The sequence below is a fragment of the Corvus hawaiiensis genome, chromosome 3 (assembly GCF_020740725.1).
Source record: "Corvus hawaiiensis isolate bCorHaw1 chromosome 3, bCorHaw1.pri.cur, whole genome shotgun sequence".
Lineage (NCBI taxonomy): Eukaryota > Metazoa > Chordata > Aves > Passeriformes > Corvidae > Corvus > Corvus hawaiiensis.
Genome location: NC_063215.1, coordinates 24,853,680 through 24,881,292, shown reverse-complemented (window position 1 = coordinate 24,881,292; position 27,613 = coordinate 24,853,680). Strand labels below are relative to the sequence as shown.

The window sequence follows — 27,613 nt, the reverse complement described above, 5'->3', positions numbered from 1 at the left end:
ACGCGCGACCGCACAGACTCCCTGTCCCAGTACGCACCGCGGTCCGCGCCGCCTCTGCCGCCCGCGGGAGAGCGGCGCAAGGCCTGCTGGGGAGCGTAGTCCGCGGCGGCATACCACGGGAAGGGTTGCGGAGCAAAGGCTGCCGGGAATTGTAGTCTCCGCGAATGGAAATCCCGGCAAGCGGGATCCCAGGGGCGGGAGCCGAGGTAAAGCGGCGATGTCCGGGAGGCGCGATTTCCGCTGTGACTGTGGTCAGGCCGGGATCTGGCACAGGCGAATTGTGGACGGGTAACGGGAGAGCGCTCAGTGCCGCGGCTGCGGAGATAACAGCGGTGCCGAGGCCATTGAATCTCGTGGCCCTGGTCATTTGCCCGTCCAGTTCAGTGAGCGCAGTTATCACCTGCTGTCAGCACACGCCTCGTCAGGTTTTCTAAAATTGGACTAAACCTATTTTTTTAAGCGTGTCACAGTCTTTTTGTTCCAGAAGAAAACCACGTGTATGGATCGGTGAACCTTTGTGCATGTCTACTGCCCTGAGCGTTTTCAGGAGGAGGAGGAGGAGGAGGAGGCGGCGTGTGTCTTCTCTGGAGGGGTAGGTGAGCGCTCAGGCCCGGGCAGCGGGAGCAGGAAATGGGGACGCAAGGGCTGTGGGAGCCGGCGTCAGCAGTGCGTTTCAGATCCAGGTGACTGTAGAGCTGCTCTGTGGAGAGGAGAGCGTGAGAGGCAAGGGAGCTGCCCGACACGCCGGGCGCCGATCCCTGGGCGGGCAGCCGGAGGTGGTGCGGAGCAGCAGGGACTGGGTGCTGCTGGCGTGCTGGTCGGCCCGGTGTGAGCAGTGGAGATGACAAAGCATGACCACTTGAGGTTTTGATATGGGGTGCTCATGGCTACAACTAGTTACCATTAGTGCTGCTTCTTGTTTGGAGTTGGAGTCAAAGCTGCTTTTCTCCTGCCTGTCTCTTCTTAGATATTAAACATTAGATATTAGTAAAAAATTCTTTACTGTGAGGGCGGTGAGGCACTGGCACAGGTTGCCCTGAGAAGCTATGGAGCACCCCATCCCTGGCAGTGTTCAAGGCCAGTTTGGATGGGAGTCTGAGCAACCTGGTTTAGCAGGAAGTGCCCCTGCCCATGGCAGGGGGCTTGAAACTAGATGATTTTTAAGGTAATTTCCAATCCAAATAATTCTGTGATTCTTTTGGTAATGAAAAAGCCTTGCCTCTAACAACAGAAAAACGGCGTCCAATGACTATCACTGGGCTGAGTGCTAATATGCGGTTATGCACATGGGATGTAATACAGGTGGCTTAAAGCAGAAGTCTCATGTAAGTGTACACTGCTCCTCCTGGCTTCACTGAGAATCATGCCTGTCTGTTGGAGGGAATTTGAGTCTTTATTATATATTCATGTAAATGTAAAGATTAGCCTCTTGACTAGATGGGTTGGAGAGAGGCACCCAGAGCTTTGTTTTTCCCCACACCTATTTTAGCAAATGAATGTCTTGTCCCACCCTGTACTCCTGAAGTACAGCACCAGCTCATCCTGTCTTTCCATACCCTGGGAATTAACTCTATGCTTTACCTTTAAAACCTAAGCGATAAAGTGTAAAAAGAAGTGGAGACTTTCTGAATCGCTATTACAGTCCTCATAATCAATTGTTCTTGAACAATTTTTTGTTCCTTGTTTTTGTTTTTCTGCCATTCCTGGTATGTCTTAGGCTGACCCTGTCAGAGCCAGGGTGCGCTGCTGCTGCTTGTATGGGGAAGGTACAGGCCTCTCTAGCAGCACTTAAGATGTCGATATTCTTCCCATTTGTTCATAATTTAGTATTTCTGCATTCTAGTCTTGTTTAAATTCTTCTCTACGATGTGGGAGAGGCCCATCACCGTTGTGGGGTTTTTGTTTGTTCGGCTGGGTTTTGTTTTCACAGAATCACAGAACTGTGAGGGTTGGTAAGGACCTCTGGAGGTCATCTAGACCAACCCCCTTGCCAAGGCAGGGTCACCTAGAGCAGGTTACACAGGAATACATCCAGGTGGGTTTTGAATGTCCCTGGAGAGGGAGACTCCATGACCTCCCTGGGCAGCCTGTTCCAGTGCTCTGCCACCCTCAATGTAAAGAAGTTCTTCCTCACGGTTAATGGAACTTCATGTGTTTTAGTTTATGGCCATTGCTCCTTGTCCTGTCACGGGGCACCACTGAAAGAGTCTGGCACCATCATCCTGGCACCCACCTTTGAGATACTTACACGCATTAACGAAATTTCCTCCCAGTCTTCTGCAGACTGAATAGGCCCAGCTCCCACAGTCTCATAAGAGAGATGCTCCAGAGATGGTTTGGTTTTTGGTTTTTTTTCGTTAAAACCCAGTTCATCCCCCCTCTGCGGGGGGGCCGGCCCGGCGCCCTCGGCCGCAGTCGTGGGGCGCTGTCCCCCCGCGGGGAGCCCCGGCGGGCCGGGCCGGGCCGGGCCGGGCCGGGGGTGCGGGGGGCCGGGGCGGGGCGGGGGCCGGGGCCGCGCCATGGGCCGAGCGAGGCCCGCGCGGGGCCGCCCTGGGCCGCAGCTGCTCCGCGGGGCGGCGGGGCCGCGGCGTCGCCATTCCGGGCCTCTCCCCAGGCCGTGCCGGAGCGGGGAGACGCGTCCGTGGTGAGTCCCGCCGGGCACGGGCACGGGCCGGGGGACCCGCGTTCCGGTACAGCGAGGAACGGGAGCGGGGGCACTCGAGTGTACAGCGACCGTGGCTGGGATCGGGCGCCGCCGCAGCGCGGAGGCCGGGCGGGGGCTGGGACTCGGCCTGAGTGGCGAACCCGCCATCGCACATCTGTCCCTGCCTTGGTACGCAGCTCACGGGGCACCCCCAGAGCCCTCTGTAACAAACTCGGCAGCCGCTGGGACCGCACCCATGGACACCCACGGCTTTGGACCGCGCCTTTCTCAGCGCTTCCTACTTACTAGTAATACCTTCGAGTAATTGCCGGAGCACAGCACAAGTTTAAAAAGGCACATGCTGATTGTTTACTGTCTGCGTTTCTCAGCTGTGGCAGAGTGAGCCAGTTTCGCTTTCAGTTCTCGGCGCTTCAGCCTTTCAAACAGGAGTGGATACATATTTAAAGGGTTCATAAGCTAAATAGTAGGTTTGAGTTGTACTTAGTCAGAAAGTAGTCTCGATGCATTAAATTAAGCTTGCTGTTAAAGGCGCATTACTGGTTGATTTCTGCGGGGAAAAAGTTACAGGTAAGGTAGAGTCTGAACACGGTGTTACAATATGGTGAAAATAAGGGGTTTACATTTTACTTTTAGTATCAACACACCTTTTACTTCAAGATATTTTTGCAGTTTATATTTGCATCCTCTAACGATGTGAATTGGTGTAGATAGTACTTTTAAAATTAGATTATGCATGTTGTAGGTCTGCAGACTGCTTGTCGGAGACTCATGCTCTTTTCAGTGATTTCAGTGGGACTCAGGCAAAGCAGTTGAAGGCCAAGTAAAGCAGATTTTTAAAAACAACTTCACTATGAAGTTCAAGAAGAAATGGTGCTGATTGAGTTACCCAGAGAAGACTTTTATTTAGGGTTTGGTCAGTGGGTTTTCATACAGGTGGGTTTTTGCTTCCATAGGAGCTGGGGTAACTTCTGTGCATCCTGGACTGTTTTTTAACATGCATTTCTCACTGAAATCTCTGTTTTCTGACTGGTTTGGGGGTTTTTTTGTTTGTTTTTTTTTGGTTTTTTTTTGTTTTTTGTTTGTTTTGTTTTGATTTTTTTTTGTTTTTTTTGTTTGATTTGGGTGTGGGTGGTTTTTTTGTGTTTTGTTTTTTTGTTTGTTTGGTTTTGTATTTGGGGGGTTTTTGGTTTTGGTTTTCTTGGGGTTTGTTGGTTTTGTTTGTTTGGGGTTTTTTGTTCGGTTTTTTTTTGCTCTGCTCAGCTTTATTCCTCAAAAATATTTCGATTAGTCTAGTTTGGTCACATTTGACACCAGAGCTGGAATTGCAGAGATAATTTCATACAAGTTTTGTGAAAATTGGTGGCTGTGGAAAGGAGAGGGACTTAAATTAGTATCCTCAGCAAGGAATAAGCAGTTAGGTTCACCACTTCATCTGCTCAAGAGACATCAGATAAACAATCTATCCAGCTACTGGTGATTATTGCTAGTAGTGTTACACATCTTTAGTTTTGCTGTGGTTATCAAACATGAAGCAAGGGTGCTCCTCCACTCTTCAGTCACAGTTCCCTGAAAGGGATATGTGAATGGTGAGTCAGGGACAGCATAGGAGTCTGTGAATTGTAAGACATCACATCTGTTAGGGTCACAGTTTCAGAACTCTGTTGTTAGGGCAGTATGTGCTGAAAAGTCCACAAGTCCCATCTGTGTTGATTTGAAATACTGTATAAAATTGTTTGAATATTAATAAATTTTAGATTTTCAGACTAAAAGAACATGCAAGGATTTGTTAGTGTTTGAAATTTTGTTGCCAAGGATCTGAATAAAAGCTTCTGAGTTGCCATCCAGTCACTGACCAGCTGGAGTAACCAGCTTAAAGCTTTTTAACCTGGATGCAGATCATTGAACATAGCTTTATGCCATTCAGGTGCACAGCCTGAAAACCAGCCAAAAAGGAACTGGTACTCCAAACTGCTGTTGTTACAGACAGGCTCTGTGTTCCTTGGCAAGTAGTACAAAATATGGAATTAGGTCTCTAATGTAAGGTGCTCGGTTCTGGTTCTCTGTAGTAGTGTGTGGAGAGAAACAGGTACTGCTAGAGGGTAGTTCCTCCTGCCTGTCTGAGACACTACCCAGTGTCTGAGATAGGTTTAGAGACATGCTACTCAATGGGTAAATTGTCAAAAGGTATGTTAACTTCATATTTCCTGATCTTTGTTCCTGTATCAGTATTAGTAGGACTAGTAGGCTTAGAAGATGGAAAATAAAGGATGTTCACAACATCTTGAATCTACTGGATTGTGGCTCTGCAATGATGTCAGTTCAGAGTTCTAGTAATATACTCCCATTACTTCTAAAATCATAATACAGCTTTGTGAAATACGGGAGATATAAGGCTACTACCAAAAAAAATTGTGAAAATGTAGTTAAAATACATGTTACAGAATGCAAAAGTCACAAGCCATGAGTATTGCTGTCTTTTTAAGAGGTGGAGAATAAGAGAACGTAGGGACCAAACCTTCCTTGCACGGGAATTCTGTTTTATTTCAAATGTATGGTTAGTTTACAAAGAATAGATTACATTTTTTCTAAACTGTAGTGGAGGAAATACCAGCAACAATTACATTAAACTAGAAATAAGAAGTTTTTTGCTTTGTTATCTAGCAGAGATTCTGTGGATGCCTCATCCCTGGAAGGATTCAAGGCCAGACTGGGTCAGGCTTTGAGCAACCTGGGTACTGGAAGGTGTCTCTGCCCATGGCACAGGGGTTGGAACTAGAAGGTTTTTAAGGTCCCTTCCAACCCAAACCATTCTATGATCATTTTGTTCATACAGTGTCACAGCAAAAGATCAGGTAGATAATCTGATGTAGCTGCTACTTCTAGAAACCGATTCATGCTTAGAGTTACTGTAGTAAAATAATTTATTCTTACCTGACATGAATGTAATATTCTTCCTCTGAACACTTTAAGGGAATGCATATGGCTGTGCTCTCTCACATAGGATCTTATGGAAATTCAGGATATTGGTTTAACTGATGGCAGTGTGACTTGTAAGATGGTAACTTACATGTCTAATAATTTGACTAGGACAGAGCCTCTCCTATTGCATTGTAAAGCTTCATTTTTTCTGTTACCAGACTGTTTTCTCCAGGCCATGAGATTTTATCCTCTGATTTAAGCAATAGTGTCTCCCATCAGGGCTGTCTGCAAGCTTGCTGTAAGGTACCTTTAGCTTTAGCATAAGAGTGGCTTTGGGGAACATACCAAGTTACATCCAGATACAGGCTGGCCCTCTCTGGTGAGAGACCAAGACGAGTGTTTGTGTATGGCTGATGAGGACTGTCCTCCTAGAGGAGAGTGGAATCTGCAAACAAGCAATCTCAGAAGGGTACAGAAATCAAATGGATTGTGTTCTGTGCTTTCAGACCAAAGGCTAAGTCTTGAAAACATGATTCCTGCAACTGTTCACACTGTCCTGAGTGCTCTATATTTATGCTGCCACAGAAAGAACTGGTTACGCTCGGAGGAGAAAAAACACAAGAAATGCTAAGGACTGAAATGCACTTGCAGCTAAAGTATCCTCATCATGAATAGGTACAAAACTATCAGACAGCTTGGTGATGGGACCTACGGCTCTGTTCTCCTAGGGAGAAGCATTGAATCTGGAGAGCTAATAGCCATTAAAAAGTAAGTGTTTTCATACATTACTTAACAACGGATAGTCCAGGTTTTTCTTTTCTAGGTCTGCATCAACTTGGTCATGCTGGTTTGAGTACTTCACATTTCATGCCACTTTTTTGTATGGAGTTGTATTGGGGCCACGTGAAAAACTCAAGTTCCTTGTATCCTCCAAGGCCTCAGCAGGAGATAAAGAGGGTGAGATACAAAGGCTTATCATAACAGCACTCTGCTGCTATGTGCAGTCAAACGTGGTATGTATTAGAGTATTCTGCAGTGCTGCTATGAAATCTACAGCCCTTTCGCTGCTGCTTACATGGAGCATATATTTTGTAATCTAATTTTCAATGTAATAATAATACTGCAGTGATAATTAACACAATTTATGTCATTGTCCATTATCTGTATCTTTTATGCTATTGCATATTGGTCTTTCCAGCTTAAGATTTTCCTTGAGAAATTGATTTTTGTCTGCTGCTTCGGCAGTGACCTTAGTTTGTAAATGGCTTATTTGTCCTAGCTATGGTAAGAAACAGCTGTAAAGCATTGCAGGCACCTTCCTGAAATACCAACCAAGACCCAGGGACAGACTTGTCAAAAAAGCTTTCAGTACAATGGTGTTTTGTATGAGCAGTCAATAGCTGGCTTTATCAACTTTCTAAATCCTCTATGCTGAGGGTATTTTGCCTGTATCAGACCTTGCTAGAGGCACCTTTGATTTTCAGTTTGCAGTATGGGAGAAACTCAGAAAAATCAGAACAAGCTGGAAGCATTCTCTTAGCTTACACGTTAATGCCAGTCCTTTATTAAAAACAGAAGTGGCCTGGTAACTGAGTGCACAAGACAGTAACTGCAAAAACACTGCTCAGAAAAAAATAACCCCGACCCCTTTATGACATGAAGGGTTTGTAGTTCTTAAAACTACTCTAATTGTAAGAGCTGATTTCAAACTGGAAACTTGCTACAATAATATGTAATACTGAATTATCATTAAAGGCAAAGGCTCATATCTTCAGAGAGTGCCTAACTCCCTCTGAAATCCAGACTCTACACAGTTGAGTATTTTTGTAAGTTTTAATCTGTGATCTTCTGTGTGCATGTGTGTGTGAGCCTTCATCCTATTGGTCCTAAAGCATAGAGTTACATCTCAAAGAACTGAGTGGTAATCAAAATGTGTATGAGCACACAAAAATAATGTGTTCAGGGTTATATTCTGGCTTAGGAGAAAACTGCCATGCAGTTTGTTTCTGTTAGAGCAGAGTCGCTTATAAGCTTGAAGGGAAAAGCAGAATTTGACAAGTAGTTGGCATGATAGATGCACCTTGCAAGGGAAGGAGAAACATAGGGAGCAGTGGACAAAGGAAAACGTGGAAATACAGCAAGATACTAAAATTACAGAGAAATCAAAATATAGAGAAGAGGAGTAAGGAGAATATAATAGAATTGGAGACCCAGAGAAGTGATTGGATCTTCATTTAATTTGTTTCAAAACCTTCCTCTGAGTTGTTCATAATTGTCAAAACTACCCTTGTTCCTTTTACAGACTCTACTCCACCACATTGTTATACCAGAAAGAAAATTAGCATGCCTAGGCTTGTTGAAGGCTCTGAATTATTTTCAGCAAGATATATATATATATATATAATATATATATATACACAGAAGAATGCACTCCCGTGTAATAGTAATTATTATTTGAGTGTAATTCTATTTGAGTGTGTATTCGGGTAATTCTGTGTGAGTGTACCTTGTCTAGAGATGGAAAGTTTTTTGACAAAGGAACTAACATCTTCTATTTTGATGGAAGAACTGAATTGTTATGATGCAGTGAGACTTTTGGTTCTAAGAACAGTTGATGTTTTCAATGCATTAGTCATTATTTTCCCCTCTACTTTTGTAGAATGAAGAGAAAGTTTTATTCCTGGGAGGAATGCATGAACCTTCGGGAGGTTAAGGTACTTGTTTTCTTCAGTGGTTGACTTCAGTTTAGACGATCACTGTCACGTTCTGGGGTTACATCAAATTCTTTACAACTCTTCCGTGAAAAACTACTCCCAGTGTGAGCTGTGGCATATGACATTACAGTTCTGTTTCCTGACTCTGCATTGGAAGGGAGTGTCTGTAGTCTTAGGAAAATGCTTATTGAAATTCTGTAGTCTTGCAAAAAATCATTTGATTGTAGAGAGCTGCTTCCTCCTTGCGGTGGAGGGGGGGGAGTGTGTGAGTGAGAGCTTTCCTGTCACAACACCTGGAGCTGATTGGTGTTTGTTTTTCAGAGCTTTAGAACACACGCCCTTTGCGCAGCATTAACTTTTGTACATGCAGTTGTTTCTCTGTAGTTGGCTTGGGGGCAGACATTTAGCATGAAATTCTGATGCCAGTGAAACATTGGGGGTATGCTTTAAGGACCTCCTTAATTTATGCTCAGCACCGAAAACATGCAGAAAATCTAGGTCATTTTATTACAGTACCATGTAAAAATTAAGGTCGAATACACTAAAAATCTAAAAAAAAGATACCCAAGGAAGTGTATGTAAAGAAGGAAGACCCAAATATGCTAGTTTTGGCTGGGGTAGAGTTACTTTTCTTCATAGCAGCTTCTCTGAGTCTGTGTTTTGGATTTCTGACCAAAACAGTCCTGACAACACAGGCATGTGTTAGTTTTTGTTGAGCAGTCCTTTCACAACCTCAGGCCTTCTCTGTCTTTCATGCTTCCCTGTCAGTGAGTAGGCTGAAGGTGGACAGAAGGCTGGGAGGGGACATAGCCAGGACAGCTGACCCCAGCTGACCGAAAGGACATCCCGTGTGACATTGTGCTGAGCAACAAAAGTTGGGGGAAGGAGGAGGAAGCAGGAGACCTTCAGAGTGATGGCATTTGATTTCCCAAGTTACCATTATATGTGATGGAGCCCTGCTGTACTGGAGGTGGCTGAACACCTGCCTGCCCGTGGGAAGCAATGAATGAATTTTGTATTTTGCTTGCATGCTTGGCTTTTAAACTCTGTATCTCGGCCTATGAGTTGTCTCACTTCCTGCCCTTCTGATTATTTTCCCCATCCCGCTTGGAGGGCTGAACAAGCTCAGCTGCCCACAGAGGTTAATCCACAGTACCAAGGAAGGCTTTCCAGGGTTGTTTTTAGTCCTGACTCTGACCTGACTGTTACCAGTGCAGGTGCAAGAAGGATGTGAATTCTGCCATTAAAAAGTTACTTACAGAGAAAATGCAATTGTTTTGGTGCTTACAGTGATAGCAGATAGCTGGCTTTTGAATGACCAGCACATTAAATTACTACATAGACTGTATATGTATGTGGTAGTACTTGGAGATCTGGCCTTTGTTCTCAGAGCTGTCTGATTATTTAAGACACCAAAGAGTTTTTGAAGTTAATTCTTCAACAACAGTTGAAATAAGTTGGTTTTTTTTTTCTTTTTTCGCTATATTAAGACCCTTGTAAAATGCTGTTTGTATTTTCTCTTTCTAGTCTTTGAAGAAATTAAACCATGCCAATGTGGTAAAGCTGAAAGAAGTTATCAGGGAAAATGATCATTTGTATTTTGTGTTTGAATACATGAAGGAAAATCTTTATCAGTTAATGAAAGAGAGGTATGTAATAGCATCACCCATTCCTGATACAAATTAATTACTTTTGTAATGTGCTTTTAACACCCCTGTTACTGTTCAAAGGACTTTGGATCATTTGTAGGCTTAGATCACTATGGCTTAAAGCTGCAGGCTGTAGTGGGAGCTATGGCTGTCACCTTTGAGCATATCCAGGCCAGTCTAATGAGAGTTTCCAGTGTCTTGTCCCAGATTAGTGTGGCAGGTGAGTAGGGTGCTCTTTTGAGAGATAGGAGCTGGGTAACAGCCCTCACACTGAGGAAGCATTGGACCTAGAACTTTTGTCTATGTAAGTATTCCAACTATGCTTTTTTATAAGAGAGTGGTAGCACCACCTCTTCTTTTATGGCTTCCTCAAATAAATGAATAAATAAAAAGTAGTTGGAACAGTAATCAAGAGGTGTCAAATTTTGGGTTGCTTCCAGGAATTATTTTTCCTTGCAATTTGAGCTGACATGTACAAAGACTGCCTGTTTCATTTGTCAGCATTCTTAATAAAATCTAGCTTTTTCATATTTGCTGGAGCATTAATAAAGTCTTAATTTTAGCCTTTGGGCCATGATAACATCCACCAGAGGATAACTGAGGGCAACATTCCCTGCTTTGAATTGTTTCTCTCTATAGACCATGGTATCAGCCTGGCAGATGACAATAATCTTCCTTGATTTAACAAAATAATGGTTTTGTTACAATATGTGAATGCTACATAAAATACCTTTTTAAGCATAAAAATACTTAGTGTGCATGCACAGGTATATAAAACTGTAGCTTAATTTGGCACATATGTATGGGTGCTGATTTTCAATTATATGAAATAATGAACTTTGAAGAAATGATTCAAGTCTATAACCAATTATCTTTAGGAATTTCTTAGAAATGCATGATATCCTACCTTCTTATGCAAACAAAAAGCCCAGATGTCTTTAAAAGTATGCTGTGCATCATATTCTCTATGGTTTAGCTAGGCCTTGGACTTGTTAGACATTGTGTAAGTCAAACCTTTAAGAATGTGGTTTATTTGCTTAATTCTTAGTTAAATTGCCAGTTTTGTGCCAAAGGACTGTAGAGGAGATAAGAATTTCTTCTGTAACTAAAAAAGATAATAGGCAAATATGAAAAGCTGACTAGCAGCTTTATTGTCATTTCCACCTTTTATCTTTGGTTCATTAGAAAGCATAAGCTGATGTGTGAATTTAATAATTAATAATTATTTATTCCCTTTTATTCCACAGAAACAAACTGTTCCCTGAGTCTACCGTTAGGAATATTATGTATCAGATCCTGCAAGGGCTTGCATTTATTCATAAGCATGGTAAGTTACGTTTTAGCTATAAGCATTCTAAATTAGAGCCAGATAATGTTTGTGTAAGTTTTTTGATGAATATACTAGCAATTACATTACTAACTTTAGTAGAAGGAGTGATCAAAAGAATAGCACTATATGAGAGATCAGGTTACTGAAAATACCTGTATTTTATAGTTGACTAATACTTCAGTCTGGAGGTTTGCTCAGTTCCTTGTCTGTAGATTTCCACTTTCTCAGTCTGGCAGCTGGCCACTCTCAAACTCACTGGATGTTAATGGACACATTTCCTGATAGATTTAGAGGTCCCCTGAGAGTGAGAATAAAGAAGAAATTACTCTTTTCTCAAGGTACACACAGATACCTGAATAAAATGCACATTCTCTATAAGACACATTTAAAGTAATAAAGTCTGAGTGACAAACAGCTTTTGTTGCATGGGCTTCCAATTAATTTTTCCAACAATGATAAAAGCTAAAGCTGATGTACGAGCCAGTAGTAACAAGACCCACTTAACTAACAAAAAAAAAAATCTCAAACACCTTATTTCAATTATAGCTTCCTCACCATGTTTTGGTGACCTCTGCAATTCTGTCTGCTAGATGCACTGTAGGGTCTGTTGCTGGAGAGCTCTCTGGGTTATCCCTTCTGATAAGGAAAACTGTGTTTTCCAAAATATTTTCAAGCTAATGGCTTTATTTGCTCTTCTGATGGGTTTTGGATACTCATCTGAAACCAAACTAAATTCTAGTCTGTTGCAGTGACATGTATAATCTGTGAAGATAGATTTTTGCATAATATTTTTCTAAGCCACCTTTTTTCAATAAATTCTCAAATGGATCATGGCCTTTCAGAACAGCTTTTATTGCTATTTAACTTACTGTAGCTGTGAAGACTGAACAGTTCTATGTCAAAACTAACTGTCTTTTTCACTGACCTGCTACCACACTAGACTTTCACTTCTGCCAAGATGGTGCAAATCTGTAGTTAAAAACACCTGGAAATGTTTGGCAGGCCTGACAGGATGATTGTGATGGTATTGTGGCTCACAGTGTAAGAGTGGGTCTCCCAAGATTCTCTCTGCAACAGTTTTGGAAAAAATCACATGAACTTTTTTGCCCTCTCTGTATTTCTCTGTTCTGCTCCTGTATGGCATAGAAATGCTTGTCAAGTATACTTTTTGCATTCTTTGTCCATCCAAACTCTTAAGCATCTTCTTATATTTGAGCACACAACGGATTGCTCTTTTTACAAGTTTGTCATGAAATAAATTGCCTCACAAGCATTCTGTTGGTGCATGTCTGTGCAGCAAAATACAGACGTGATTGCACTAAATGCTAAGAAAAGCCTTGATTGCTCTGCCTAGTACATTCCATAGAGAGGCAGTAGCTCAAGCTGGCACCAGAATGTCAACTCAACATCCCTAGGAAGGATACAGTGTCCTGGTTAGCAGATACCTACAGCACTATGTCTTCAATGCTGTTATACATTAATCTAACAAACAAAAGCTAATCTAGTTATGGTGGACAGTATAGACACATCCTGTGTGAATGTTTAGTCCATTCTCTGTGGGAGCATATTCCAACCCATGGAAGAAGTAAGCATATTGGAGTCTCTGAAAAGGAGCTCAGTAAGGTAGTACAGAGGGAGCTGTAGATAGGAACGGTGGTTTCAGATGCTTGCAAGAAAGAAGCATAAGGACAAGATTTGCAGGCTAATGGTGGAAGCAAATTTCAGAGACAGTAGTCAGTGATACTCCAGTCCTCTTCTCTCATTTGTATTGAAGGAGCTCTTGCGAAACATTCATTCATGATCAGTTCTTGCTGAATGCAGAGGGCACTAAAAAAATACACTGAGATCTTCTTACAGGATGATGAGTAGCTGAGTGCTTGCAGATTATGTTCTGAGATTTAAAAAGAAGTTCAAAATGCAAAAACCCCCTCATTTTCATATATTGTTTAAAATAACGTTACGTAACTGATCAATAACTTCATTGGGCAGTTTCCATTTAGAATGAAGCTAGCATTAAAATGGTGTAGAGAAGTCTCACTTTCTTGAAGGAGCTGTCTGACTGAATGCTCTGAATTGTTACAAGATAGCCAACTTGTGTGTACTGTTTTTCACAGTCCAACTGTACAACCTTGTACTGACCAGCTCTGCTGATCACTTAAGACTTTGACGTCTGTGTGATGCTGTTCCAGCTTCAATGCTAAGAACTAAAATAAAACAATCCAGTTGGGAAGTAAAGGATACAGCTATGACATTGCAATCCACATCAATATTTCATTTGAATTTCAGGGTTCTTCCACAGGGACTTGAAACCTGAAAATCTGCTTTGCATGGGACCAGAACTTGTGAAAATTGCAGATTTTGGCTTAGCCCGAGAAATCCGATCTCGACCTCCTTACACCGATTATGTATCCACAAGATGGTAAGTGCTAGTACTCAGCTACATTGTAGGAACTTGACACTTTAAAGCAGTACAGTACTGAATTTGTGCTGATCGTTATACCACTTTTAATGCCTCCTCCTTATGAAACTTTTATTTAAAGTTGCCATAACTTGAAAAGCTTCAGTTAGTGCAAGACAGTTTACAGATGGCAGGAGCACAGAGGGAGTGGGGTAAGGCAGGTGGGAACATGCTAAGATTGTTGCATGTCAGGAAGGTATAAGAGAGCTTACAGAAGCTTATGTAGTTTTAATCAAAAAAAGAAAAGGTCTGTGTACAGGAGAGGAGGTTTTTAAAGGATGTTTGCTCTTAATAGCAAAGAATGAAGAGGTGAGTTATTTCATGTATGTTTGAATTGTGTTGATTGTTGGGGTTTCCTTTTCTTTCTTGTTACAGGTACAGGGCTCCTGAAGTCCTTTTGAGATCCACCTGCTACAGTTCTCCAATAGATATTTGGGCTGTTGGTTGCATAATGGCAGAAGTTTACACACTGAGGCCTCTCTTCCCAGGCGCCAGTGAAATTGATACTATATTCAAAATTTGCCAAGTCTTAGGGACCCCAAAAAAGGTAACTGAAGTGGTGTTCCATACTGCAGTAATCCTGGAGCTGTTCTACAATACACAATGACACAGTAGCAGTAAGCATAAAAATAATAAATTTTCCTCCTTACTGCTAATTTATGGTATTGATCTCAGATATAATAATCTAAATTAAAGCTTATTTTCTGTGCAGTAAACATTATGTAATTATGCTGTAAAAGCTGACACAGAGAGGAGGAGAAACAGATCCCTGAACAGCAAACTAGGTCCTTAGACTGTGATTTCATTAGGTGGGAATTAAATTTTCTCTTGTACATTGCGTATAAACCTATGGTTTTAAGAGGCTAAAAATTGGGATCATGGCGAGATTCCTATTTCCTGGTTCCATTTGTGCCCTTGACTCTGTTGGATGTACAGCAAGACTCACCTCTCACCAGAGGTTTGAGGTGAAGATTTTTAGTGAAATTTTCAATATAAGTCCAGAGCAAGTTGGACACAGTCTGTTACTGGTAAAATATGTGCTAGAGTGCTTAGGCACTGATACTTTACAGCTTGACCTTTTTTTGTGTTTGGAAATCTCATTCTTTCAGAACGACTGGCCTGAAGGCTACCAACTTTCAGCTTCCATGAATTTTCGCTGGCCTCAGTGTGTACCTAACAACCTAAAAACTCTCATACCTAATGCTAGCAGTGAAGCAGTGCAGCTCATGAGAGATATGCTTCAGTGGGACCCCAAAAAGCGGCCAACAGCTACTCAGGTTTGATTTTGTTTTCTTTTTCTCATTTCTGCTTGTGATTTTTTTTCTTTTACTGCAAGGAACAGTCATTTAGCAGTTGCTCAGGGGTGCAGTTCTTAGAAGGGAGAAGAGGAGAATCCAAGAACAATTTGCAAGACAAAGGCGGGTAATTAAGAGAGTGTCATCAGTCTTTTGCATGAAACATTAACTGCTTGGGGTATATGCTCGATGATCAAAGGTGTGACTGCAGCATGCAAATACACTTGAATTAAGTGTAACCCAGTCACTGTGAATAGCAGCAGAGTAGGTAGGAATAGCAGAAGGTAGGATGTATGGCTGCAGGCTGTGATGCTGTTCTTTCTTTGCTGTTCGCCACAGAATGGCTGAAATCTGGTTCAACCACCTTGCCTTAGGCAACCTGTGCCAGTGCTCAGTTATTCTCAGAGTGAGAAAGTGTTTCTTGATGTTCAGAGGGAGCTTCCTGTGTTTCAGTTTGTGCCCATTGTCACTGGGCACCCCTGAAAAGAGACTCACTCCATCTTCTTTGCGCTTTCCCTTCTGTTTTTTTGCATACTTCGATAAGATCCTCAAGAACCTTCTCTTCTCCAGGATGAGAAGTCCCAGCTCTCTGTCTTTCCTCACATGTGAGATGCTCCAGTCCCTTAATCACCTTTGTGGCCCTTTGCTGGACTCTCCATTATGTCCATCTCTCTCTTCTGCTGGGGAGGCAAAAACTGGACACAGCAGTCCAGGCATGGCCTCACCTGTGCTGAGCAGAGTGGAAGGATCACCATTCTCGACCTGCTGGGAACACTCCTGCTCAGGCAGCCCAGGAGTTAGTCTTATTTGCAGCAAGGGCGTATTTGGTAGATCATCCATGTTCAAGTTGGTGTCTACCAGGACCTTTCTTGCAAAGCTGCTTTCCAGGTGGTTGACCCCAGCATGTGCTGGTGCATGTGGTTATTCCTTCCCAGGTGCAGGACTTGGTATTTACCCTTGTTAAGTTGATGAGGTTCCTGTCAGCCCATTTCACCAGCTTGCAGAAGTCCCACAGGATGGCGGCTCAACCAACCGGTCTGTCAGCCCCTCCTTCCACTCGTGTCATCAGCAGACTTCCAGAGGGTGCACTCTGCACCACCAGCTACGCCATTAATGGAGGCGTTGAACAGTGTTTGCCCTGATAATACCTCTGGGGAAGACAGATACTTCCTGGCCTCCAGCCAAGACTTTGTTCCATTGATCCACCACCCTTTGGCCTGGCCTTTCCGCCAGCTGTCAGTCCACCTTGCTCTCTGTTCCTCCAGCCCAGTGTTGCCTGGGTAAGGCTAGCTTTTGCAGGGCAGCCACAGCTCAAGTGCACTGCAGGTATGTTCCAACATCCTGTGCATAAGCATTGCCCAAGTCATCCATACTGCACATATGGGTGGTGGTAGCCACTGGTTTCGGATAGTACTCAATTAAATGAGCAGGGCACCTTTTGGAAAACAGATGTGATTCTGGGTTCAAATCTGACTTGACTTCAAGGGCTGTAGCTGTACCTTTGTGATTTAATTAGACCTTCAGTACAAATTGCAATAAAAAGCTTGAAATCTAATTAAAACAGTTTAAAAGTGAAATAGATTAAGAGCTCTCAAAGGTAACGAAAAACAAAAAAATACTGACTGTAACAGTATTAAGAGCATTAACAAATGTTTTACAGTAAAGTACAAATAGAGTGAGGAATCTGAGCTTTTAGAAGTTTTTTGCAGTAAGAGGTCTTTGGGAAGATGAGTATGCTTGAAGTAGCAAGATAGGCAGATTAATTTCCTTTACAGACAACTCCTTAATTACTTTTAAGGCAGGATAAGAGTACTTTTATTAACTTGTCTGTCAGAAAAGATAGAGGCTAATTTTCATAAGGGTTGTATTTCTTTCACTTCATTCCATCTTGGAGAATGGAGAACGGAAGACATGGGATGTCTCTTGGGGTCACTGAGTTTTGCTGGCTGAATCTGTAATGATGGGGGGGATGTGTTTGCACATGCACACATGAAGAGACAGCATGTAATGAAACATGCCTTTAGATGCCATATACTTGGTTAAAAATCTTAATTCTGCAGAACCTTTCCTTCTGTACTAGTCCACAGAGGATTTGATAACTCAGTATCTCTTGAAACTTCTCTACTATTGTAGCATTTTTTTGAAGTGGATTGTGCTCACTAGAATCTAGTGTTGAGAGATGGGTCTTCTGCTGTTTCCTACCCCAGAAAAAAAGGAAATTAAATTTTTATTGACACACAGGATTGGGGTAAATGAAAAACTATGGGTTTCTAAGCCTAATGTCTATATTACTTTTTAGGCACTTCGATACTCATACTTCCAGGTTGGGCATGCCCTGGGCATTCAGGAACTGGGAAAACAAAAGGAACTGCACAATAAATCATCTCTGCATATTAAGCCTGTCCCCCCAGCACAGCCCCCTCTGAAACCTAATGCCCGAATTTCATCAAGGCCTTTTCAACAAAGTCAGTCTTCCCAGCACGTGGTGTACGCATGTAAGACAGACAACTCTGGGGCTGAGCACGGTAACTACTTACAGGAGGACAAGTCTAACCAGGTTCGTCTGCCTGCAATTCACAATAAGGTTCCTCAGCAGGTAAAGGTCCATCCTAGCATAAGATAAACTTTCTGATATACTGCCTAATTTTTTTCCTTGTGTTTCTTTTCCTTGTTCTCTTTTAAGGTTCCTTACTGAAAGGATAGTGACTAGGAATAAAAAATGGCTACAATTTCTGATAGAAACTGGGACTTACTCTATTGAAATCTAAATCCAGTTGTTGTAAAACAAGCAAGTCAGTTTCTCATTTTAGAGCCATTTCGTGCTTCCCTTTGTTGAAAAGCACCACTTACAGGATGACACTGATTTCATATGAGTAAAAAGGATGTACGGTGTTCAAACTATTAATGGGATTGATGCTAGAGAAAAAAGTACTAAGCTAAATAGTATGGAAATGAGGGAAAGGAGGCTATTGCCTTCATCCATTTATGGCATCCAATTTATTGACTGGGAATAGTATTCCCTTTGGTCTTCCATACTGAACGTGGAAACCAACAGATTGTTCTTTGGCCATGAGAATGTACCCTTCTTGTTGACTGATAGGGAGATTGGATTAATAAGATAGATGACGAGAGCAGACAGTGTGAATCAGTCATAAGTAGGGTCTGTACTGGCCAGTGTCACACAAGGTCAAAATGTACTGCTGAGCCTCAACGGCTGAAGAGACACAAATTTGTACCTGTGCTGTCCTGCAAGAGATAAAATTTTTTAAAATGTCTAGACACAGGCTTGTGGAAACATAAGCATTCATGCAGTTTCTTACTCCCAGCATGGGTCTAGAAGTAAAAATTGAGCATAAGGTAATGGTTTGGGAGGTGCATACTGAAACATGAGTAGAACTGGAATTGAGACTTAAGAAATTTCTTCTTTTGTCAGTTCAAGACACTTTATTACAGGATGAAATGCAGAAGATAAGTAATAATGTCGGCAGGCTACAGATTGTGTTCTTAGCACATTTAATGGAAGATGAAGATTGTGTTGTTACAGCTCTATTACCACTGTTACTCTTTGAGATAGAGAAAAAAAAAATCCTCTTTGTTCCTGTCACCTGATTTATGGCCTAAGCACATGGGTTTGTTTCTTATCAATCTTCATACAGAAAACATCTGCTGGGTCTGAGAATATAAATGGTGAACTTAAACCAAAACCTAGGCGAAGATGGGGACATCTTCCCAGGACAGTTAAGAGTTCTGAAGACTGGGATGACTTAGAAGACCTTGATTTCACATCTTGCATCATGAGAATGGACGTGAAAAACAAGAAGAGGCAGAATGATGAAACTCTTTGTAGGTAAGGGGCTTCTTATGTGCTTGTGCTGTTTGGTCTATTTCTTTGGCCTTTTTCTCTTTCTTAGTGCTGTTGCTCTTCATGCTTTCTTTGTATCTGGAAATGTATTTCTATACAATTTTGTATTCTTTTTTTCTTCCCCACTGAAAAAATGGGCTTAAGTTTCCCCAGGTTAATCTTTGAACATATACTTTTCGATTTTATATGTGGACTATTTTGACATACTCCATGCATATAAACTGTTTTGGACAACTCTAAGCTGCAGTTTCCATGGATGGTATACAGAAGAGAGAAACCTACTGAGTGATTTATAAAAACTTTAAAAGCAGTATATAAGGGAACTAGAAGTACAAATGTGATTTTCAGGGGCACTTGTATGACTTCAGGTTGATAATATTCCCTGTTGTCTGTGTGCTTACAGTGTAGCAAACACAGAAGGAAATGATTCCTGGAGATGGGATGGAGTTGAGAAAGCCAGTTGTGAATAAGCATGTGCTGTAAGAATTGGATGTGTACCAATATGTGTACCAATTTTTGAATTACAGATTTGAAAGCATTTTGAATCTGAAGCCTTCGGATGCTGTAGGCTCTGGCAGCAGTGCCCGAACTTCCCATGCAACCTTTTTGCAGCAGGATGCTCCCACACTGAGAGTTTCTGCAGCAAAGCAACACTACTTAAACCATTCTAGGTATCGACCTGGTTAGTAAAAAATACTTTCTTTTTCTTCCTGCAATTCCAACAGCAGTATGAAATAGTCATTGGTACATTAGCTGTTATCCTTTCACCTTGTGGAAGGGGGCTACTGCTTAAAGAACGTGAGGAGAGAAAGAGCTTTGCTAATGTAGATGGCCATGACACAAACTACATTCTAGCAGTCTAGCAACTGAGAAGTGCTGCTTACAAACAAGGGGACAGGATTGTTGGTACTTCCTTCTCCTGATGGATACTTTTATACTTGGAGGTGTGTTAGATGTCTGTACATGTGCCAAACTATTCCCTGTCTCCCTAACAAGTATAAGACTGGTCTTCTAGACTGGGAAAGAAAGTGCCGTGCATTTACCTCATGGGTGTATAATACCATGAATAACAGGCTAACTAGTAGTGGGAATATGCTTTGCTGTAGTTTGGAGTTAAGTAAAATGCAGATCCATGTCTCTATAGAGAATTACATGCCTGTCTTCATGATAACCTCTGCTATACTGAGACCAGTGCTGGGGCAGGATGAAGTACAGGAGGCAGACAGCATATCTGCTAGTATTTAAAATGAGCTGAAGTGTATTCTTTCTCATAATGGCTATTCATAAAAGTAGTGTTAAGTATTCATTCACTTGTAGTACTAATGTTTCAAAATGAATTAAGTAAACTAGAAGGTATTATGACAACAAACTCAGTCTTTTTTCATGAAACAATTAATTGACTTTCAAATTGTCTCTCACTTAGGTAGAGTTTTGGTAGCTAAAACTTGTTTTACTAGAGGAGGTTGTAAAACACATTGATCCCAAGTCTGCTTTAGCCTTATCATAAATTGTGGGTGTGTCCTTGAATGTTAGGTACCCTGCTTAAATATGGGCTCTATGTTAAATACAAATAATAGGTGACATCTGAACTGTACTGCAAACTGTTGGCATAATCTGTGCTTGCAGTAGAGACACCAAAGACGAGTATAGTACTATGAGAAATGGAATTGCTAGTATTGCCTCTCAGGTTATGTTGTCACCGTTAGGCTTTTATGGGAAGCATAGATTTCATGTACATAGCAAGGTTCACCTTCTGTGACTTGAGAATATTTGTGGCCCTGATGTAAGGATCCTGCCCTGTGATCTAAGCAGCCATTGATGCTAGTGGAACTACATACATTGTGATGTTTGCAGATTAGGGCCTGTGGCTAGTTACAGCATTCCTGTATTATGAGAGGATGGGGAGCGACCCAGAGAGTTACTGAAAGGGAGAGGTTTTGGTTAAGTTGAACCAGACATCTGCTCTAAGACTGTGCATCAGGTGGAATGCATGCAGGCCTGTGTGGCAACAGGAATTTTAATGAAGTAATCTTTGAATTTTTTGCAATATAGGAATAAGCACAAGGAATAGCATAGTCTCCACTTCAAACAAAGAGTCTGCTCCATCTCATCCCTGGCCCAGTTCTGGTTTGTCTGGGAAAACTTCTGGTTTGGGAGGAAGTACTACCAACAGGATGAATTCAGGTAAGAAGGTGTGCTAAGACTCTGAAAAACGATAAGTGATGTCTCTGCAATTCCCCACAGGTGTATGTTGGAATGATCCATTCCCAAAACACTGTCAGCTCCTAAGATACCTGCTACCCTGTCTTTGTGTTAAAATTGGTTATGAGTACTCTTCTTTGGGAGACTGCCTTAAACTGAAACATAGTCGTATCTTCTAATGAATCCTCACAAGTCTGAAGTACCCCACGCATAGAAGGCTGGACAGCTTAGGTCTGTTCAACCTGAAATATTTCATCTTGCTTTCAGTTTCCCTCCTCAGTTTTTTTTAAGTCATATTTTCTGGTTTCCAGAGCATTTCAGTCCATCGGCTGCATAAATGGCTGTCACCACAGGAGGAAGCTGGTAAATTGAACTAGCCATACACACCAGTCTTCTTACATGAATAAAGCAAAGAAAACCTATCATTATGTCTTTTAATTGATGTTGTTTAAAATAATGTAATAATTGTAGTTTTAAAAATTCAGACAAAAAGCAAAACTTTTCAATTTTTCTTCTTCAGGTTTTTTTTGGCATTTGGTATTTCAGGTATTTAATCACTGTTGTTTGAGTTGAAGTAATTAATTTGTAGATTTTTACATTAGATTTTATCAGATACACTTAAACATGTTGATGTTTCTAGACTCTATCTGTGTATTTCCTCTCTAAACTGTGGCTTCAGGTTTTCATGTGATACAGTTCTGCAGTGCCATACTTCTTTTCTGTATGTTGTTTAGAAAGTATGTTATTGCCAAAGTTTGTGTTGAATCTTGGCCCAAATAAACATTTTGGACCTCTAGAAGCTCAGGTTAAAAAAAACAACCCAACTTAAAATTTTGGACGTAATTTAATCAGAAAATCATTCTTTAAAGATTCAAGATGGGAGGACACTGTAAACAGCTAAACTACATGAGAACCTTTATATACGTAGCATGTCTCCTTCCTGGCTCTTCTAGAAGTTTTTGCTTCTTTTGTAGCAGCATAGAATGTAATTAGTTTTTTCTCTTTTTTATTTATTACCATCATTTCCCACAATAGGCTTTGCCACTGCAATAGTACAGCGTAGGCATGTGTGCAATGGTCTGCATGATATCTTGTTTAGTGTCCATCTGTGCTATAACTCTAGACTGTTTTGTTCCCTATCTATGGCTTATCCTACAGGTCAGTCAAAGCTGCTCATCTTAGGGACAAGTTTTGTAACTGGCTTTTAAAATTTGAAATGTGACTCTGTACCAGATTTTCAAGTTGTGCTCTCACAGGCTTCAGTAAGAGCTCTGTGTAGTACCAAAGCCCCAGACTCACCACATAGACACCAAGAGTCAATATACTCTTAGCACGTAGTTGCTGAAAGTCAAACAAGATAATTCCAACTGAATGCTAAGTTTTGGAAGCTTTGAGAGACCTTGAAAAAGCTGAGATGTATTCTCCCTGACAGGTATAATTTGTAACTGTTTTCCATTCATCTGTGATGCAGTCTGAGGCTGACAGTTTCCCAAATGCAGGTGTATATATAGGAGCTGTGGATTTCTAGTGTTTTCAATTAAGTTCTTGTTTTGATCAGTCCATGATCAGGCTTGGTCTTGAACATGACCCCTCAGGGCACACCTTTGTCATCTGTTGATAGTATGGGAGATCCACTGTGTTCAGATGTTCCTTGTCATTTCTTTCAGGGCCCATAGGATCAAGTGGTCTAACGAGTGCTTATGTCCCTTCATTTCTGAAGAAGGAAGTAGGTTCTGCTGGGCAGAGGGTTCAGTTAGCACCAGTTGTGGATCCATCTTCTGGTAAGTATAGTACCAGCATTCTCTTGGTCCCTTCGTCAGTACTCCAGTAATGCTGTATGTATGCAGCACTGAACTGCTTACCTTTGCTTTATTTTATTTGTCAATATATGACTGACTGGAAGTATTGTTTGCAACCTCTCCTTCATATGGCAAAGGATTTTCTTTATGTTTACTTTTGTTTATTAAATATGTGGGTTTATCTGCAGCCTGTTTCAATGGGACCTAGAGGTTGGTGTGAGAGCTGGCACAGAATTCATGCTTGTCAAATCAGGGATGTAAATAGTCTTTGTCTGCTGAGTCTTTAGGGATTGGATGCACTATTGTTTCACATCAGCAAACTGTTAAAAAAGGAGGCTTATTTCCTGAAGAAGTAACTGGACCTGCATCCAGTTGTTGTTCAGTGTGGATGCAGTGGATGTTCAGTGTTCACTGAACCTTTATATCACAGTATTTTTTGTCCTTTAGATTTTGCTTCTCTGACGTCAGTCAGACCCCTTCTTGGATGGCCCTCGTTCAGTTCACCTACCAAGAGCTCACCGAGGTTAATGCCTCTCCCGCCGGCCGCGGAGCCGATCCATGGGCGCGTTGACTGGTCTGCGAAGTACGGCACTCACCGGTGACCTGTGGAAATACTCTCTGACCAGTGCATGCTTCCCAGGAAATGGCCAACGTGAGACCATTTCAGACATGTATAGGTTTATATACCTGTACCTTTAAAAGAAGCAGATCTTCCATGAATGAGACATTTTTTTGAAGGGTTTTTTTACTTATTTGCATTAATTTGAATGCAGTCTTGTATGTTTTTGTATAAAAATGTTTTGTTATGTACTTGGGTCCAATTATTTTCATAAAAGTGATACATTTTGTATATAAGGCTTAGGGGATTTGGCATTTTTATACAGCAAATTTTTATAATGAACTTTTAAAAAAAATTAACTTTTTTGTTAGATTAAACTTTTTGATAGAAGTGGATAAAAATATGTGGTGCAATATTGCAGTGAAGGAGAAGTACTGAGGAAGCAGCATTCATTACACATTTTCTAAAGTTTATGTGCTAATTGAGGCTGTGTAATTTCAGTGATGCCATGTCTCAATGCTACACTTCCGTTGTCTTATGACCGACCATTTGCCTTTGTACTGGCATCAGAGGAGTGACTTAACAGTCTACACTCTCCTTTACAGTCACTGAGAGACTGCTGAATGTCAGTGAGAGGCACCTTTTTTTAAATTTTTTTTTGCCTTTTAAAGGTTTTTTGTTGGACTGCAATCCAAATTTACCAAATCTGAGGACTCTTGTTTGGTGAAGGGTATTCTTCTCTTGATCCATTTTCTGACAGAGTGTTCCTTTTTCCTGCTTTAAAGTTGTTCTTTGGCATTGTTCACTATGAAATAGAATGTGAACCTACCTCTGTTAAATTCATTTAAATGTTCCAATGATTTCTAAGGAGAAAAAGCAGATTCTGTTTCTTCTTTTTCTTTCATTGTGAATATAAGATCTGAAGACCTATTAAAGACTGTATTAACAATTAATAGTAAATTAATAAAATTAATAAAACTGGTTTCAGAGTAACAAAATATTAATGATATGCCAGCAACAGAGTTTAAGGAAACAAGATCTATGCAGCTGACTTACTTTTCACAACTGTTTTAAATCACTGCTGTTTTAAATCACTTAAGAGGGAAAAAAAACCCCAAAACAACCCAGAGGAAATAAGTCAGTCTAAGCTTGCTTATGTTTATACTCAGTTCTTCTTCACACAATACATCTTCATTTACAATGTGAAGAATATGTCAACTTCCATAAATTAGGCCCAGAGGCTCTGCAGGGAAAGATGGGATCTTAATGTGATCCGGTTAAGAAAATGTTGTAAAACTGTGGTTGATTTCACTGAAATTTATACAGTTCTTTGAAGAGCAGTTTAACTCAGTTTATAAGAGAGAATGATTTATATCAAGTTAGAGAGAAAAGAAAGTAGCCCCATAATCTGCTTTAGTTCTGCTCTGGAAAGGAGTGCCAGAGTCCAGCTATCAGCAGAATATTAATTTAGATCACAGTCAGCATTTGTCTATTCCTGCACCTCCTTCTACAGAAGAAAGATAAAACTGTTCAGTGCTGTGGGAGAACACCTTCCGTAGCTGTGTTCTGGAGCAGTGCTGCCAAAGCTGAAGTGTTCTGAGAGAATGCATCTTCCTGCAGAAATGTGCAGAAATGCTCATCTTTCTGAGCTCATTGTGAGATCAGCTCAGGCAAATGGTTTATTTATGAGATTTAAACGCAGCCTGAAGGGATCAGAGCAGGTGCAGTTCTCAGCTCCCAGCCCTTTCACAGGAACTGAGGGGCTTGTGTGCCAATGAGATCCTCTCTGTGGGATCTGCTGGCACATACAAGGGCCAGCTGCTGTGGACTGCGGACTGAGAACAGATTCTGGCCGTTTCAGTGCTTCCCATGGAGAACATGTGGGATTTCAAGGAATCTGCACCCGAGGTGGGCTGCTGGCTCAGTGCTACAGGGGGAACCCCGAGGAGCACTGGTCGCTGTTTGCTTTTATGGGCTCAGCCCACAGTGAGACAGTACAAGACAAAGAGGGAGCAAAAGTGTGCATGTAAGACTTACACATGCCAAAGACATCTTCTGTGTCCTGCTGCTCTGTTATCTGGGCATAGCAAGTACTCACTCCAAACCATACCTAACTGCTTCCACAGCAGTGATGCCAATGCTTACCAGGAAAGTAAAGCAGCCGTTTAATTTCTAAAGCACACACTGGTAGGTGTCTGTGGGTAAGTGGAAAGGGAAATATGTATATTTGTGCAAGAACTGGAAAGATCGTTGTTTCTCTTGGTGGAAATAAATACCTGTATTTATGTCTACATACCATGTAATTTATTTTCTCACTAGGTAATTTGTTTTAAGAATGAGCACCCTGAACCTATCCTGGTATCCCTAGACCAAAGTAGGCAATTAAAGTAGTCTGGTCTGTACACTTAGTTCCTAGGAGTGGAAGGAGACAGGTCATGAGAACAGGTGGTTGAGGCTTGGATTCATCATACCTAAGTGTTGAGCTCCTTTGTTGTGAGGTGACTCACCCCTGGTGAGTGAGAATCATCTCGAAATCTGTCTCATTTGAGAACATGCAAACACTCTGGAGAGACCTGAGTCTCTCCACTAAGGAGGGGGACAACTCTGTGAGATTCAAGTAACACAGGATGAATCTGAACCTGGCCTGTAATCTCTGAACCTTTATCAGACCTTCGGTGATTTTTTTGACTATAGCATTCAGGCTTTAGTCAGTCCATCAAAAAGATTAGAAAAAGAAGCTATACTTTTAATTTTTTTTTTTTTTTTTTTTTTTGTATCTCCTCCTTTCCTAAGTTAAAGCCTTTTATTTTGGGGAAAAAAGCTAATAATATTGCACTCAAAATCACTGCTAGTTTTCACTTAGTGAGACAGAAAATTAGCTATATTTAATGGTTGTATCCTTTACTCAAGCAAATTCTTACTGAAGTTGGAAAAGTTCTTTTTGAGCAGGACAGAGGTGGGTTTATGTATTTTAACCATGCTGTCTCTGTGCAGTACAGAGATGGAAGAGATGGAGGTCTTTATATACTGAAATCTGGACAAGCAGCATATCTGAGAATTTATGATATGTAACCTGCTACCTTGTGCTTCAATGTTTAGCAGCATCTTTGTGGAAAATGTTTTTAGAATTGTACTGTTTACATTTTCTCAGGCTTAGGCATAACATGTAATAATAGTGACCACTGGAAATAAAGGAGTCCAGCAGTGGATTCATTCACCTCTGTAATCCAGATTTTCCTAAAAGTAGTGTGTAAGTGCCATGATGTTAGCCAAAAAAAAAAAAAAAAAAAAGCCAGAAAACCCACTCCCATGGTGTTCCTGTATCTGATATGGCTGTTGATGTGAGCAGGATATTCCATAATGTGAAGACAAAAACGTACTGAAAAAACATTTTAGAATTTAATATGGAAGGAGGGGGTAGAATTGTCATTGAGGGGAGAAATAATGGTTCTTGTTTATTCAGTGTTTTCGTTCAGAAACATTCTAAATGCTTGTTTCATTCCTTCTGTGTCAAATGTCCTGCCCAGAATAAAGTTATTCTTGAAGGAGTACTGACTAACCTGCTCTTTTATTCAGTTTTTAATGAAAACACTTTAGTTTGCCTTTTGTTTGGTTGTTTTTTTGTAGTTGGGGTTCAGTTTTTTAATAAGCCTTCTTGGAGGGGCACTGCACATTCACTGACCACATGATTCGAGTCTAAGCATGTAATTTCTGCAATATACTGTGAGCTCCATGTAAAGCTCATCACTGAGTCCTTCCTTGGATGTCAGCTCCTCTGAAACTACCTGCAAGACTGAATTATAACATGCATAACACTTCAGGAGGACAGGCAGCTGAACTAGAATGTTGTGGGTCCCTCCCAAGGGAAAATAATCCTATTCTAGTCTAGTCTAGTCTAGTCTAGTCTAGTCTGTTCTGTTCTAGTTTTGTTCTCAGTGTCCTGTGTCACCTCTTTAGCCTTCTCCCCTGGCTTTCAAGGCAGTAGAAGCTGAAGACAATTTATAACTTAAAAGCCCAGCCCTTTTGTTAGCTGTTTAAGTGGGCTGAAAACCACTTGCACAGGTGAAGAACTAGATGAAAAATACATTTACATGTGCAAGGATTCTGATTTTACCTGGGGGCCGTGTGTGTGTCGTGCGAAGCTCACGGATTCCTAGGTGA

General features: G+C 41.3%; 1 protein-coding gene across 9 annotated transcripts; it reads left to right on the top strand.

Annotated features, from left to right (window-relative positions):
* The first annotated feature begins 501 nt into the window (after positions 1-501).
* Positions 502-27,000, top strand: CILK1 (ciliogenesis associated kinase 1). 9 transcript variants are annotated; one of them, XM_048296373.1, is made up of 14 exons: positions 502-592; positions 6,091-6,352; positions 8,244-8,298; positions 9,826-9,947; positions 11,195-11,274; positions 13,564-13,696; positions 14,111-14,282; positions 14,845-15,012; positions 17,330-17,626; positions 18,687-18,877; positions 19,420-19,574; positions 20,945-21,076; positions 22,762-22,875; positions 23,341-27,000. In XM_048296373.1, the coding sequence occupies exons 2-14, from the start codon at positions 6,252-6,254 to the stop codon at positions 23,493-23,495; spliced, it is 1,875 nt and encodes a 624-aa protein (XP_048152330.1). In that variant the 5' UTR covers positions 502-592; positions 6,091-6,251; the 3' UTR covers positions 23,496-27,000. The 9 variants fall into 9 exon arrangements, with proteins under 9 accessions (XP_048152330.1, XP_048152335.1, XP_048152332.1 ...); XM_048296378.1 differs by having other exon boundaries at positions 506-592; positions 6,170-6,352; XM_048296375.1 differs by having other exon boundaries at positions 508-596.
* The last annotated feature ends 613 nt before the right edge of the window (positions 27,001-27,613 follow it).

Excerpts from the sequence above, each read along its gene's own strand:
- CILK1 (XM_048296373.1), top strand. The coding sequence starts at position 6,252 with ATGAATAGGTACAAAACTATCAGACAGCTTGGTGATGGGACCTACGGC. Across the intron at positions 6,353-8,243 it reads GAGCTAATAGCCATTAAAAA|AATGAAGAGAAAGTTTTATT; the intron begins GTAAGTGTTTTC and ends CTACTTTTGTAG. Across the intron at positions 13,697-14,110 it reads GATTATGTATCCACAAGATG|GTACAGGGCTCCTGAAGTCC; the intron begins GTAAGTGCTAGT and ends TTCTTGTTACAG.